This window comes from Bicyclus anynana, chromosome 20, assembly GCF_947172395.1.
Source record: "Bicyclus anynana chromosome 20, ilBicAnyn1.1, whole genome shotgun sequence".
In the NCBI taxonomy this organism is placed as follows: Eukaryota; Metazoa; Arthropoda; class Insecta; order Lepidoptera; family Nymphalidae; genus Bicyclus; species Bicyclus anynana.
Genome location: NC_069102.1, coordinates 12,583,727 through 12,599,045, shown reverse-complemented (window position 1 = coordinate 12,599,045; position 15,319 = coordinate 12,583,727). Strand labels below are relative to the sequence as shown.

Sequence of the window (15,319 nt, the reverse complement as noted above, 5' to 3'; positions counted from 1 at the left end):
TTTTACGATACGGACGTAGCCAGTGATTTATTCCAGGGTGGGTTGAGGGAATTTATTTTATGTTTTGTATCGGGTGGGTTTAACGGATTTCTGTCAAAAGTATATTATAAAAATCCTGCTTTTGTCGAGAAATTCCAAAATACATAATTAATCTTTTGTACATAAACTTGATCTAAGTATTTCATTTTTATGCTTGGGTTGTAACTTCATATATTTTTGTTGTAAGGCTATATCCATACGAATAAAATCAATGTTAAATATTTATATAAATGACCCAGTATATATGATAGATAATATAAAGATGTCATTGTTGTTTTATTCTAATTATTTTAACTCTGACATGACGTTTATTAATTTAAAATACAACACTATGCACTCAAAGAAAGGGCAGTTAATAGTCTAAGATGGAACATGGTATGGAAACACAATATAATATTTTTTATATGTACTTCTCTATTACTTCTACTTCTACTGAGCACTGCTTTCGGCTCTTCTGTTGTTATTATGTGGGGTATTCCGACCCACCTTCCCCCTTCTCCCTGGCTACGTCCACTTTTCCCGACTTCTTGATTGGCTAAACTGACTTGAGCCTGTTTTTACAGCACCAGACCGCCGCCCAAACTTTGGTGAGTGAGTTACTATTAGCATCTTTATTTTTCTCACTTTTTTCTTATCTTTTTATCTATCTTATCTTATCTAATCTTTCGCTTTCTTTTCTAACGCTTCTTTGCGATTGAATACTCTTATTTACTTGTACACGAAACGTGGTATATGACCGCCTGTCACACCGTAGATTTGGAATTTTTATTACCAATAATGGTATATATTGGTATTATTTTTTTATTAATAACAATTTTTTTTTATTTTGAAAATTCGTAGCTACACAAATACACGACGCGTACGTATCGCTTCACAAGATTTATAATATTTGTATTTATAAAAAAACACATTAATAATCACTTTCCTCTTACAGAAATTCATTCCTCACAAAAAATTAAAATGCTTAAAATTTGAGAACGAGGTAATTAATTTTATCTTATTCTCTTTTTATTGCCTTATTACAATACTTATTATACTTATTGAGATTATTTGTACAGTATTATCAGTACAATATATACTTAATTATAGATAATTTTAAAATTCATTTTCCTCTACCAGACATATAAGTAAATACTTTACTTTACTAAATCTAAAATCTACGTTAGCAACATAATAAGCCTTACTAGCTCCACGGCAAATGGGACGGAATCAAAACCAAAAGGTCTAGAATTCGATCCCCGTCCGCTGCACTATTGACTGACAAAGTATTCCTTAAACTTTACTAGTGGGAGGGTAAAGGAAAAATTGGTCAGTTAAAAAAAAATTAAAAAAAACAAAAAAAAAGAACGTAGATTGGACGAATCGCTGAACTTGACAAAATTAAAATAATAAATAAAAGCTCAAATAACCCGAGCCCTGAACTTACGCCCGTAAATAAAAGTAATTGCCTCTGGCTCGCTACCAATTTTCGTTCGTAATCAATATTCAGCATTAAAAACTGCAGAGGCACGCAACATTTCGTAGCATTTTTGAACTTTAGTCTTTCTACTTTTGGAAAACGGTTTTGATTGGTGTACTTTTGGAGTTGTAAGAACTACCAATAGTCCCTTAAACCGGTGATTGAACTTCTAATTTAACGTAAAACACAGAAATATGACCGTTTGTGTATAGACTACAAGCCCTTGAACAAAAAATACATGTGAAATGAACCAACATGAATTTACCTTTGAACCTTAGAAGGCTGTTATTATATCAGAAAATAACTCTGAGCACTATGCCGTCATTTCTGAGCAGTACAGGTGAGTAGTATATTTCGACAGTCAATGGAATCAAGATCTATAGGATATTTTAATTAAATCACAAAATAAACAGGATCTTTATGCAAGAAACGGCCGCTCAAATTTTCAACTAAGTTATCTGTGTCATTTGGAGTATCGTAGGGTAGTTGACTCATATAAAATTTAATATAATAATAATAATAATAATAATAGCCTTTATTCCAATAACCAAATTACAAAAATACAAATTACAAATACATAATAATACAAATTACAATACAAATTACAATACAAATGATACAAATATGTCAATATGCAATAAACAAATGTCAATATAAAATCAAATTATTATTATTAACGTCAATTTGGTAATACTCGTATTTTATTCTATTTTCTTTGTCTATATTATATTATGATGTCAATTTAATAATTTACGATTATAAGTATGTCAGTGTTTTTATGTTGTTATTGGAGCACCCAGTTTTGGGTATAGGCCTCCTCCATCCCTTTCCATTCAACTTTATCTCTCGCAAGTCTAGTCCAATTTATACCCGCCGTGTCAGTGAGGTCGTCGCGCCAGCGGCGCCGCGGTCTGCCTCTCGGTCGGCACTTATCGCGTGGGTACCAGTGAAGCAGCTTTTCCGTCCATCGTCCATCCGTAACTCTTGCGATATGGCCTGCCCAACGCCATTTAAGGAGACATGCTAGTTTTGCCGCGTCAATTATTTTTGTCTTACGTCGAATACATTTGTTTTTAATTTTATCTTTCAGCTTTAGGCCTAGCATGCTCCTTTCCATTGTTCTTTGGGTTACTTGTATTTTATTGATTATTTCCCTAGTGATCGGCCAGGTTTGACAGCCATAGAGTAACGTAGGTGTCACTACCGAATCCATTACTTTCTTTTTAAGTTTTATGTCCATTTTTGATTTAAAAATATGTTTCATGGACCAATAAGAAGACCAAGCTTTTTTGATTCTCCTTTGTATTTCTTCAACATAATGTCCTTTGAACGTCATGTTTTGCCCTAAATAAACATATTCATCTACGTATTTTATGTTGATACCTTTTATTAGGATAGTTTTTTGGTCTCCATTTGTCATTACGCATGTTTTTGCAGGGTTCATTTCCAAACCACACTCACTACTAAATAGGTTTAAGGTTTCTAACATATATATCAGATTCTCGTGGTTTTCTGCTAAAATAACAATATCGTCAGCGAATCGAAGATGGTTCAAAAATTCTCCGTTAATGTTTATCCCCATGCCAGGCCAATTTAGTTTTCGAAATATATGTTCTAATAGAGCAGTGAAGAGGTTCGGAGAGATTGGGTCTCCTTGTTTTACTCCTCGTTCCACATTGAATGCTCTACCTTTCTTTTCTAGTTTTACTATGGCTTTACTTGATAAATATATTGTTCTTATAATATTTATATATTTCGTACCAATGTGTTGTTCTCTAAGTGCTAGCCATAGCGCCTCATAAAAGATAGAAATTTAATATAAACAATATTAATTTCGCATGGAATAAGCGTCCGAAATATATCGATATTAATTAGTAAGCCTCAATAGCTCAACGGTAAGAGCGAACGGACTCATCACCGAGGGGTGGTGGTTCGATCCTCGTCCCATTGGTCTATTGTGGTACCCACTCCTAATACAGTCGCTCCCGAGTTGGAGGGGAATGGGAATATTGGTCATATTTAAAAGATATGACAAATAATCTTTTTAAAAAAAAGAAAAGAATTAATATAAGTTAAGGATTTCTTATAAACTTTAATAACAATTGTCGTATTGTCTAAACACATATATAAAAATTGAAATGATTATGTATTCATGTCTCAAAAAATATGATAAATTATTTTCAATCTACTAGAACGATAATGAACTTTTTAATACCCTTTTAAAAAAGTGTTAACTAGCCTATTATTTGAATGGAACGGTTAGTCTGAATTCGCACTTGTCCAGTTTTTCACCTTATTATTTTTTTTTTACTGACCCTGGATTTCAAAAATTACGCCAAACGAGCTACTAGGCCCCAGAATTTGGAAATTAGGAATTAAATAACAAAATATCAATCATAGAAGCCTCGCGAAGGACGACGGGCTCCAAATTAATCTTGGGTGGAAAATTCGAAGGAAAATTAATCATGCTCCAGGAGTAAAGGGATGACTTGCAACTCCAAGTATTACCGTGAAGTGCTTAGACGAACGCCACACCGACACGGCCGATCTGCCGACAAAATTATTACTTATACATAGATATTTTATTGAGAATAGATTTTTTGTTTGTTGGTTTGTAAAAATTATTTCACTAATTGAAAGCTCTATTATCAGCAAACACTTACATGTTAGATTGTAGTCAAGGGATTACTTGTAAAGAATAAAAAAAAATTAAAAAAAAAAACGAAAAAAAATTTACTATATTTCATACCCGTATTCTCACAGGAACTGCCATGATGTAACCCTGGGCGGTCCGCAAGGGCGTAGCCAGGTATCTATACAGGGGGGGGGGGGCAGTTATACTTAAACAGAGTATCTCACATTACAAATTAGTAGTGTCCAACCGAAACTAGTTGATACAAACAAAACCGAATCTCAGCTTCAGTCTCAGTTTCGGCTGAAACCGAAACTTTTACGTAATATCATTTTTTTATACGAAAGAAAGTAATTCGAATTAAAAACATTTTGAAAATATTGAAATTTGGGCTAATTCAATCTACGGAACCACGGTCGTGATGATGGTGTACAGAACCCTACACTGCGCGTGGCTTGACACGCATTACGAAATATCTATCACAAGCTCTTGATCCATACGATTTATTAAGTCATAAAGATAAATAATGAAAATAAATCATAAATACACTCATAAATCACATATTAATTTATCTTTATGTTTGCGTCCAACAACGCAAGAGTCAAATGAACGCTGTGTGTACTTCGCTTAAGACTTTACACATAATACAATCGGCGATAATGGATTAGGAATTAGCCCTCGTACACATCCCTTCGTTGAATGTGTAATGGATTAACGTGGTAAGCCTTTCCCCAATCGTGTCAACTTTTCGTATAGGTCTAATTATTTAGCACCTATATTTGTTCATGGTTTGCGATGCCTGAATGGGGATGATGACTAGGTTTGAATATGTTGATTTTTATGATACATTCGGGTAAATAGGGTCAATGTTAACTAATTTATACATAAAAAGCAAAGATTGTCTGGATATTTGCAAAATAAATGAGATTATAAAATTTCAAAATCTATTAAAAATATTTTATCGTAATTAGATGAAAATTCATACAGTTTTACATTAAATGTGACATTTTTTAATATATGAACTATAAGCATAAACGCACAAATAACAAAGATATTGGTAATTTTGTTTGAGCGCGCATACACATCTAATGATCATTACATTGCCTATGACGTCATTAGTTCGAGCCATTTTGTATGGGGCGTTTTTCAGGGATCCGCGGCAGCGCCGCAAATCTGACTCTTTAAATACCTGTAGCTCCGAAGGTAATGATCGCAGATACCCTGTTCCTGTTACAAAATTGCTTTACTATTAGTATACTCTTAATTTATATACAATTTAAAAAACTATCATCATCCCCTATTTATGCCATGCCATGTAGCGCTATTTTGTATGTTCTTAGTTCTTACAACTCGCTTGTGCGAGTTGCGAATTCACCTCTATCTCTCTCTGTCTAACACGATACTGTAGAAAGAGATGAATTCGCCACTCGCTCTTGCGAGTTATACGAATATCATTACAGAATAGCACTACAGGATTGTGATTAGACTATTTTATACTCGTAGGTGTATTATTCGCCTATTTCAAGTTTTATTAGAATTTGAACTTTATTTCTATGGGATTGCAAAAATAAAATGTAAATGATTAAAATTAAATATTATTATATATTTATTCAGCCGTCCGGGAGGACAAACAGACAGACATATTTTTTAAAAAAATTTGATTGTGTTTTAGTATAGTGTTATCATTTTTGGGGCATGCACCTCCAACATTTCAGTTGTGTGCATTTCAGGAAATTAAATATCACGAGGCTCAAACGGTGAAGGAAAACATCATGAGGAAACCTGCATACCAGAGAAATTTCTTAATTATCTGCGAGTGTGAAGTTCGCCAATCCGCATTGGTCCCGCGTGGTGTACTATTGGCCTAACCCCTCTCATTCTGAGAGGAGACTTACCATAAAATCACAGACAGACACTTCAATTATTTATATATATATATATATATATATATATATAGATTAAAAAAAAATCTAAAAGCCCTACTACGACTTTAATATACTAATCGGAAGGAATTTAAGAAAATTGAAATCCCATCCAGCGAATCTAAGTGTTCATTTACACGAGCGGCAGCTACTACCGACGACTGCAGTCGACTCTCGGCGGCAGCCAACGGCAGTCGACTGCAGTCGGCGACGCCTCGGCGGCAGGAGACGGCGTCGCCGACTGCAGTCGACTCTCGGGGGCGGTCGACGACGATCGCGGACTGCAGAGTGGCTGCCGCCGAGACGTCGCCGACAGCAGTCGACTGCAGTCGGTAGAGTTGTCGCTCGTGTAAATGAACCCTAATGCAATTTTTCGTTGATGTCGAAATGTTTGTACCAGGGGCATGATTTACTCGTACACGGTACATCACTAGTTTTGAGCATTGTTGTTTTTAACGAAGCCCTGGTTTTTCACTACACATTGAAGCTATCCTTGAAAGTTACGGCTTTTTGTGTGCGGAATCAACTTTTACGGCTCCATGCACCTGTTTACAAATTTCAAGGCTTAATTTTCATGGCTTAGCGTTATAAGGGAAATACATATTACGTCAGAAAGTTAACGATAAAAAAAACTTTAAATGAAAAGTTCTGTAATATATATTCATGAGTGACGTAATTAAGATATTTATACTAATATTATAAAGCTGAAGAGTTTGTTTGTTTGTTTATTTTATTGAACGCGCTAATATCAGTTAGATAGCCCATTTCTCGGGGAAGGCTATAGGCTATATATTATCCCCGTATTCCTACGGAACAGGAACCATGCGGGTGAAACAGCGCGGCATCAGCTAGTCTTTCATAATAATTGTATTTACATGAAATAGCTCTATATATTTTTTTTTATTATAAACAACTTTCCGGTATCGGGAAAAGTGAATTCACTTAAATCAGTGGCTGGTCTATCCAAATTGTCACAATAAAATAAAATATTCATTGATTTGAGAACCGAGATAGTCCAGTGTACCTATGCCTTGACTAGATTCGGAGGGCGGGGGTTTTCGGGAATCCGAGTTTCAGTTATGTGCATTTTAAGAAAATAAATATCACGTCTCGGAAAAGCATACCTGAGAATTTTCTTAATTCTCTACGTGTGTACAGTCTGCCAATTCCTATTGGGCTAGCGTGGTGGACTATTGGTCTATGCCCTCTCATTCTGAAAGGAGATTCGTGCTCGACAGTAAGCCGAATAAGAAAACGATCGAAGTAAGAAACCTCCTCTTTTTTAAATCAATTAAAACACAATCCTCTTCAGAAAAACAATAATATATTAAATTAACATAACATTATGTTCAACCTAATAACAATTTCTAAAACACCATTTCAAAAACTGTTATTTCATGACAGTATCAGTCCAACAGAACCTAGCTGGAATTTTACCTGAACGTTCATTTTTTATGCCTAACTGTGAGGCAGATGGTCTAAAATATTCTGGAAATTTATCTCCTTTCGCCAAATGATCACTCTGATAATCCTTTACAGCATCCGTTTCACTGTACATAACAGTCACAGGAGTATTTTTACCTCGTGATTTGGACGTAAAGTTAATGCATGCTAATTCTTCTTCAGAACTTTCTTCTTTAAAATCTACGTTATCTCTACCTAGTTCTTCTAATTTTGATGCTTTTATTACCTCTATTTTTGGACTTTCCTGAGGTTTTGATATTGAATCTAATTTATTCTCAATGCACGCTAACTTTTCCAGTATATTATCAAGTTTTTTCGCATGACACCTTATCGCTTTATTCACATTTTGTATTTCCTTACTTGATTCATTCTGGATAATCAATTCGTGAAAACATTCTTTTATAGCCATAACTAATGGTGAACGTATATTTTCACAGAGTAAGCGCTTTTCTTCTTCGTTCATAAGATGAATTTTTATTTTAGACCCCGACGTATTCATGTATTCAGTTGCGATAGCCTCAAATGACTCTGAAGCTGCCAATTTTGTATGTGCATTGCTTTTCTTATTTTTATCTACAAACGCTGGTTTGTTGACTTTTCTTTCGGATGTTTCTGATAAAGAATTATAGCTCAAAGACTGATTTTCTGTGATATCGTCTGTTGTGTTATTCGGAGTTTCTGACATATTGCTTAGGCTTTCCTTGTTTGTAGTAAATTTTCTTTGCTTTACATTTAAAGTATGTTTAGATTTGAATTTGTCAACTTTACGTTCCAAATTATTTGTTTGAGCTTCATGTTTTCTTTTCGTTTTCTTACAAGAATTTACTACATAATAACAAGGATTTGTCAAATCGGTACTCGGTGGTATAGTTATAGGTATAATATCTTTTGCAAATTGAACTGTTTGATCTATTAAAGTATCTTTATTCCCAGATGTTACCAGTTTTGTTTTGTAGGTTTCAGTATGTAATCTATCATAATCAAACTGCTGACATTTGTCGTTATTGTGGCTATTTATCGATGTGGTGACACCAGCCTCCTTCGTATTTTTGGGGAGATACTTTTTATGAATATAAACGATAGGGTTGTATGAGCTCTTATCAATAAAATAGTGAGACAAGTCGATACCGTAAATGTTTTTAACTTCAGGATACAAGGCTGAAAAAGAGTAAATTAATAAAGATAAAATAATTTATAATGTCTTAGAGTACGTACGTACTCACGTATTTATAATGAAAAAAAAACCATTAGCATTATTATCTTTGCTTATGAATATACTAAGTGCTAAGGTCTGAAGCAGTAGATATATGGTAGAGCTAAGCTCTATATTCCCTCATATGAGAAAGAAGAAGTCTGTCGTAAAAACACAGCCTTCAGCGTTAGATTATAAAGTATCAATCGGACTTTAACTTTGATTTGAACACGCACAGATACTCCGAGCACAGTTCTAATAGAAAGCTGAAATGGCCGGGGCACATGTCAGAAGAACCGATAGATATTTTGATCTCAAGGTGATGAAATGACAACCCGTATCAAAGCATACCGACCTGAACTAGGCTGACCACTTTCACTATCAAGTAAATAATAGGGAGCCACTAGACGGTTCCAGATCGGGATTGTAGTGTCTGAAAGTCCATACCAGAGACTTATCATCTGCAATTGACTGGCTAATGATGATGCTGATGATGATGAATATAAACATTATACCTGGATCCATGTAAATAAGCAAAACGTGCAAAATATTTTGATTCTACAAGACCAATATTAACACAGAATAGTACTGTTTTAAAAAAAACGTCAGAAGCAAAACAGTTTATGACGTTTCAATCACGAAACAAGATGGCGTAGGGAAACGGAAATCTGACACGCTTTTCTTTTTTAAACGGGGAGCGATTAAACGAAAAAGTTTTCATAACAAGATTAATTCGGGCCCGTCAGACGCATGCTTCCCACCCGGGTGGAGTCAGTGTTTTTTTCATGTTACAATAAAAACCGGACAAGTTAGAGTCGGATTCAACCGAGGGTTCCGTACTTCATTTATCACTAAATGAAAATAGGGACGGAGTTTTTGACGTTCATTTATATTTCAAGAATTTTATAATTTGTATATATAAGACATAGGGACTCATATATAGGGTCCCGTCCATCCCGTCCATCCGATGTAGATCCATGCAACTGGGTCGAAATATAGACATTAAAAATCTTGTCTTTTTATCGTGGTATGTACCCGTTTAAATAATATTCATAGGGACTCATAATTTTACTCGTATAACGGTTCAAAAATGTATATAAAAGTACATCAATGTGCCTATTACGAATATTTTTTTTTTAAATTTTTTCAACCGCTGTATCATGGAAATGGCAATTGAAAAAAATGTGATACATTTTTTAGCAGAGAATCGGATAATCTACAATTTTTGACTCAACTATTTTTGTTGTAAAACTCACCGTTTAGCTGAAAACGCCAAAATTTTTTGCTAACTTTCACCATCAATAAATTTTTTTGCACAAGGGGGACTTTTCACAATTAATTTATAATAGTATTCTAAACATTCAAACCAATTTTAAGCTCTATGGGAATTATTGTAACCTTCAAAGTCTTATTTGACTGGATTGAAAAGAGAGTTTACCTTTTGAAGTACGGATCCCTAAAAATTTAATTAACATGCAACTGCAAAACAAAAGTAGATTTTGAAATCATTTTTTAAAACTCAAGTTTGCTATTATTAAATCTGTCTATCAGCCCTTTTCACTTCTAATTTTCTGAACCGATTTGAATGAATTTTGGTTTGTAAACAAACTGGACTTTGGAGCAAGTATATGCTATTTTTATTTTCGCTGGATAAAGAAGCCCTTCCAAAGTTCTACTTATTTTATTATAGTTTTTAGCTTGGTTCAGCGATATAGCTATGCTGAGGTAACAAACAAACAGACTTACTTTGGCATTTATAATATGGGCTATGTAGGTATACAGGGAGTCCCCTAAATAATGGATAAAACGAAAATGGTACACTACTTAATTATCTACACTAATATTATAAAGCTGAAGAGTTTGTTTGTTAATTTCGAGAAAGAGGTGAACCGCCGAATCCAACTCGGCTGGGCTGCATTCGGGAAACTTCGCGACATCTTTTCGTCCGAAATACCTCAGTGCCTGAAGGCAAAGGTCTTCGAACAGTGCGCGTTGCCAGTGATGACCTATGGTTCCGAGACTTGGTCGCTAACTATGAGCCTCATAAGAAGGCTCAGAGTCACACAGCGGGCGATGGAACGAGCTATGTTAAGACACGTCACGTAGACACGTCCGTGAACTCACAAGGTTTCACCTGAAAACCAGCGCCACAGCTCGCTGTGGCATCGTGCTGAGGTGGATACCTTTTTTGTCCACGACCAGATATTTGTGTGTTCTGTTTGTTTATTTTATTTTATTACTCGTGTGTGGACAAATAAAGATATATTCTATTCTATTCTATTCTATGTTAGGAGTATCGTGATCGAATCAGAAATGAGGAGATCCGCCGTAGAACCAAAGTCACTGACATAGCTCAACGAGTTGCAAAGCTGAAGTGGCAATGGGCGGGGCGTCAGCTAGTCTAAAATATAAGTTGGTCACCCTACTGATTTTATCAAAATTATTCAAAAATAGTTTTAGATAATTTGGTGGTGGATCTACCATTTGCGTGGTTTCCCGTAATTAAAAGATAGACTTTTAATTACGAGATACCCTGTATATATTCTTCATAATTATGATATGAGAGCAAATAAAAGCAATTTTTCCAACAGCGTACTTGAGAAATATAGATCTCGCTGCAACAAATTCAACTTGAAATCACATACTAGTGGGTACCTAGGTTATTGACAGTGTTTTATAGGTCAGAACAAATGTAATTTATTTTCAAAAACCCCACATCCAACGATGCTAAAGAATAGTAACCATCGTTTTCATTCAAATACTTATTAAAATCAAGAAACAGTTCTTTTTGGCAGTTCTACGGAACTACTTCTACTAATCAATCTTCAACTTTTTTCACGTTTTTCTCTCTTTTATATTTTCTCTCCCTCTGGCCTCCTATTTTAAGGCATCCTCCTAAGGGAAACTAATATTACAAGTTACTCGATTACAGGTGGTAATTAATGATTTATGTTATTGTGGAGGTGATGTATCAGTGTTGGTATAAATAAGAGGGTATTTGATGACTTCAGCTCAGTTGTTTGTTAAGCAGCGTAGACACCGTCACGCTGCCAGTCGTGTTAGTGATTTTGTGCAATTATGTTTTGTGTTATAATTATAAAATGAAGGTGAGTGTTGATGCATTCTAAAGGGGATCCCTTAAACCTACTCCCAAAGTCACAAGTCCTGGGATCTGCTCGAGGTGTTTCCTCTACCATAAAATTATAGTACAATCACTGTTGATGCTACTCGTCACATCACACTAGGTACAGTTTTCAAAAACAATTTTTTTTATTTTACTTTTCGTTTGGGTCCATAGAGGAATTAGAAAATGGAGATGCATCGCACTCAAATTCACGAACAAAATTGTCTGTCGTTTTTTGAGGGGGACGAGGTAAACTCACACATCGAAAATATTTAACCATTAAAAATATTCTATGTCAATACACACAACTATAAATTTGACTTGCAATACACGCGTAATTTTACACAGACTTTCCATCTTAGCCTGCATGATTACTTACCATCAGGTGAGATTGTAGTCAAGGGCTAACTTGTAAAGAAGGGTTATGTTTTAGTACGTAAGTATTTGGTATGTTCGGAACCCTCAAAATAACCACCAGGTCGATGAGACTGTTCTCAATCTCTCTCATTACCATGTTACCGGCACCTAATCTCAATATCTCTCAATATCAGTCGTGTACTCGGAACCGTATAATGCAATTAATTATTATTCAATGTTAAATTAGATTCCCCAGCGCTTTCAATTAAGTTTAAGCTCTATGACGATATAATAGAGTCCTTTATCCATTAACAGTAGTACACAGATGAATTTGTTGTTTAGTTTGGAGCTTTAAATCTTTGTAATAGAGTTTATTTTGGAATGCAACGGAAAATAGGTATTTAAAGTGACAAACGATAGGAAATCCCAGAACTTTCTCAACGGTCTCTAGAGCTTTCGAGCTTTACTGATGAAGTCGTTGTTATCGATTCGGTGGTTTTAGTTTTTTTTTTTTAAACCACGTTAATCTTCCTTGTGGCTTTTCAAATAACAAGTTCAGAGTTTTATTCCCGGCGAAACCTCTGACGGCCTTCGCGGCGTAGTGATATGCGCGGATGAATTACAAGACGGAGGTCCTGGGTTCGAACCCCGGCTGGGGTGGATTAAGTTTTTCTTAATTGGTCCAGGTCTGGCTGGTGGGAGGCTTTGGCCGTGGCTAGTTACTACTCTACCGGCAAAGACGTACCGCCAAGCGATTTAGCGTTCCGGTACGATGCCGTGTAGAAACCGAAAGGAGTGTGAATTTTTATCCTCCTCCTAACAAGTTAGTCCGCTTACATCTTAGATTGCATCATCACTTATCATTGAGTGAGATTGTAGTCAAAGTCTAACTTGTAAGTAATAAAAAAAAAGAAAAAGAAACCCAATTTGAAAAGTTTACAGTTTCTAAATTGGACATTAGAAAGGTGGAAGGAATTAGGCGTTGGCTGAATTATTCACTATTTTGTTGGTTTTATTATTTTAATTAGTATTCTATGAATTACCTCTTAAAATAAACAACAAATCGGTCGACAAAATGTCATTTACCTACTATGTGATATCCACTGAGGATATCCACCGGATGACATTGGTAACATAGAATCTCAATTTCGTATTTATGACAACTAGCATACGTTACAACAACAAAGGTAGTGAATCGCAGTGGCTAGTGACCCTGCTCCCTGCATCCACGGCCGTGGGTTCGATTCCCACAACTGGAAAATATTTGTGTGATAAGCATGGATGTTTTTATACATTATATAAGTATTTATATGTAGTATATAATTGTATATTAATATTATAATATCAACTATCTTAGCACCCATAACACAAGCTACTCTGTATGCTTACTTTGGGGCTAGATAGTGATGTGTATTGTTTAAGTATATTTATTTATTTATCAGCTGGCTTATTTCCTATATTAAAATAAACAACAAATCAGTTAACAAAATGTCATCTACACAGTACACACTATGAGATACACAGAACAGTCAACGATAAAAGCTAACGCTTTTAGCAATAGAAGTAGCAAGGGGGCGTGGTCCGCGTACACCCCGGTATGCGGAACATCGCAAGCGTGTCCGCGCATGTACTAGCAGTCTTGTTTTGTTCTGTGACAAAAGGAATAAATAATATTCAACTCTAAAGTAAGGGTGACATATTTCATTTATCACTAAATATTAAACAGCCATACGGGCCACGCCCCTGGGTACGCTGGGTTCAATACAAATAATTGGCACTTTATAAATCTAGTTACCTCTTATACCTGTGATGATACAAAATACAAATGTCATCCGGCGCTTACTAGTGGATATCTTAATAAAGGCCAAAATTATTAATCACACAGTAACAAATTTCTAATACAATAATAGAGTAGATTCCTGGTTCCCAAACTAGCTGTAACTGTATCTTGGGAGCCAGTGGATTCCCATTAGTGTTACTTATTAAAACTAAGATAATCTGTAGTAGGCAAAAACATGAAAGGTGTATTTGTAAAACATGATCAAACACAAATAAATAATTTTTTGTGTGATTGTGTGTGTGTGTGTGTGTGTGTGTGTGTGTGTGTGTGTGTGTGTGTGTATGGATGTGTATGTGAGTGTGTGTTAATTAAATATGAACGCGCTTGCTAAGAAAAGTATCCTCATGTGTTCGAGTTTAAAGAATGTGTTGAACGATTAGATTTTCGACATAGTTGTAATCGCAATCAATGAACCAGTTAAATATGTACGTCTTAAAAGCATGATTACTTAATTTTCTGATACTGAGTTTATTTTTTTGTAATAAGTTATAAATACGTGGAGCAATATATAGGTATTGTTTACGGGCAAAACAGCTTGCAACAAATGGTCTAGGGCATGTATTTCTTCTAGAAGAAGTTATAGGGATTAAAGGAACCAATTCACGATGATACAAACGTAGGCTTTGAGTAGTTACTAATTCCACCAAACCAACCAACAACCAACAGCCAAGACTCGGCCAATCCGTTTTTCTCTATTTCCAACAACGAAACTTTACTCCACATTCCCGGAATGCCGAACTACGGAAAGCTTTTACACGGAAAACCGCGAGCGAAACCGCAGGCCGCAACCAATTACTAAATAAAACCGAATCGTTTTTCGAAATCGATAATTCCTACTATTACAACATTCATTAAGCATTAGCCTATTCTGGATGGCCATGCCAGGGCTTCCTTCAAACCAAAAGATGCGATTTTTAGCTTATATCTTCTACTAGCAGACGCCTCACGGATTCACCCGCGTGGTTCCCGTTCCCGTAGGAATATGGGCATAATATATAGCCTATAGCTTTCTTCGATAAATGGGCTATCTAACACTGAAATAATTATTCAAATCGGACCCGTAGTTGCTGAGATTAGCGCGTTCAATCAAACAAACAAACTCTCCAGCTTTATAATATTAGTATAGATACCTACACCTCCAATGCGGGTTGGCAGAATAGTGATAATCCTACCCATAGGGGTCCCATAGTGCTGGAATGGCGACCCCGCACTAGTAAGCGCAGTGTTGGTCGACCCCCCACCAGGTGGACTGACGACATCAAGCGAGTCGCAGGGATTCGCTGGATGCAG

The 15,319-nt window shown here is 35.5% G+C and overlaps 1 protein-coding gene across 1 annotated transcript in view; it reads left to right on the top strand.

The window, feature by feature from the left end:
• Positions 1 to 15,319, top strand: part of LOC112047664 (sodium/potassium/calcium exchanger Nckx30C) — a 98,527-nt gene that overhangs the window by 12,577 nt on the left and 70,631 nt on the right. The window contains exon 2 of the mRNA XM_052887778.1: positions 603 to 626. Within this exon, the coding sequence (XP_052743738.1) occupies positions 603 to 626 (24 nt within the window). The remainder of the gene's footprint in view (positions 1 to 602; positions 627 to 15,319) is intronic.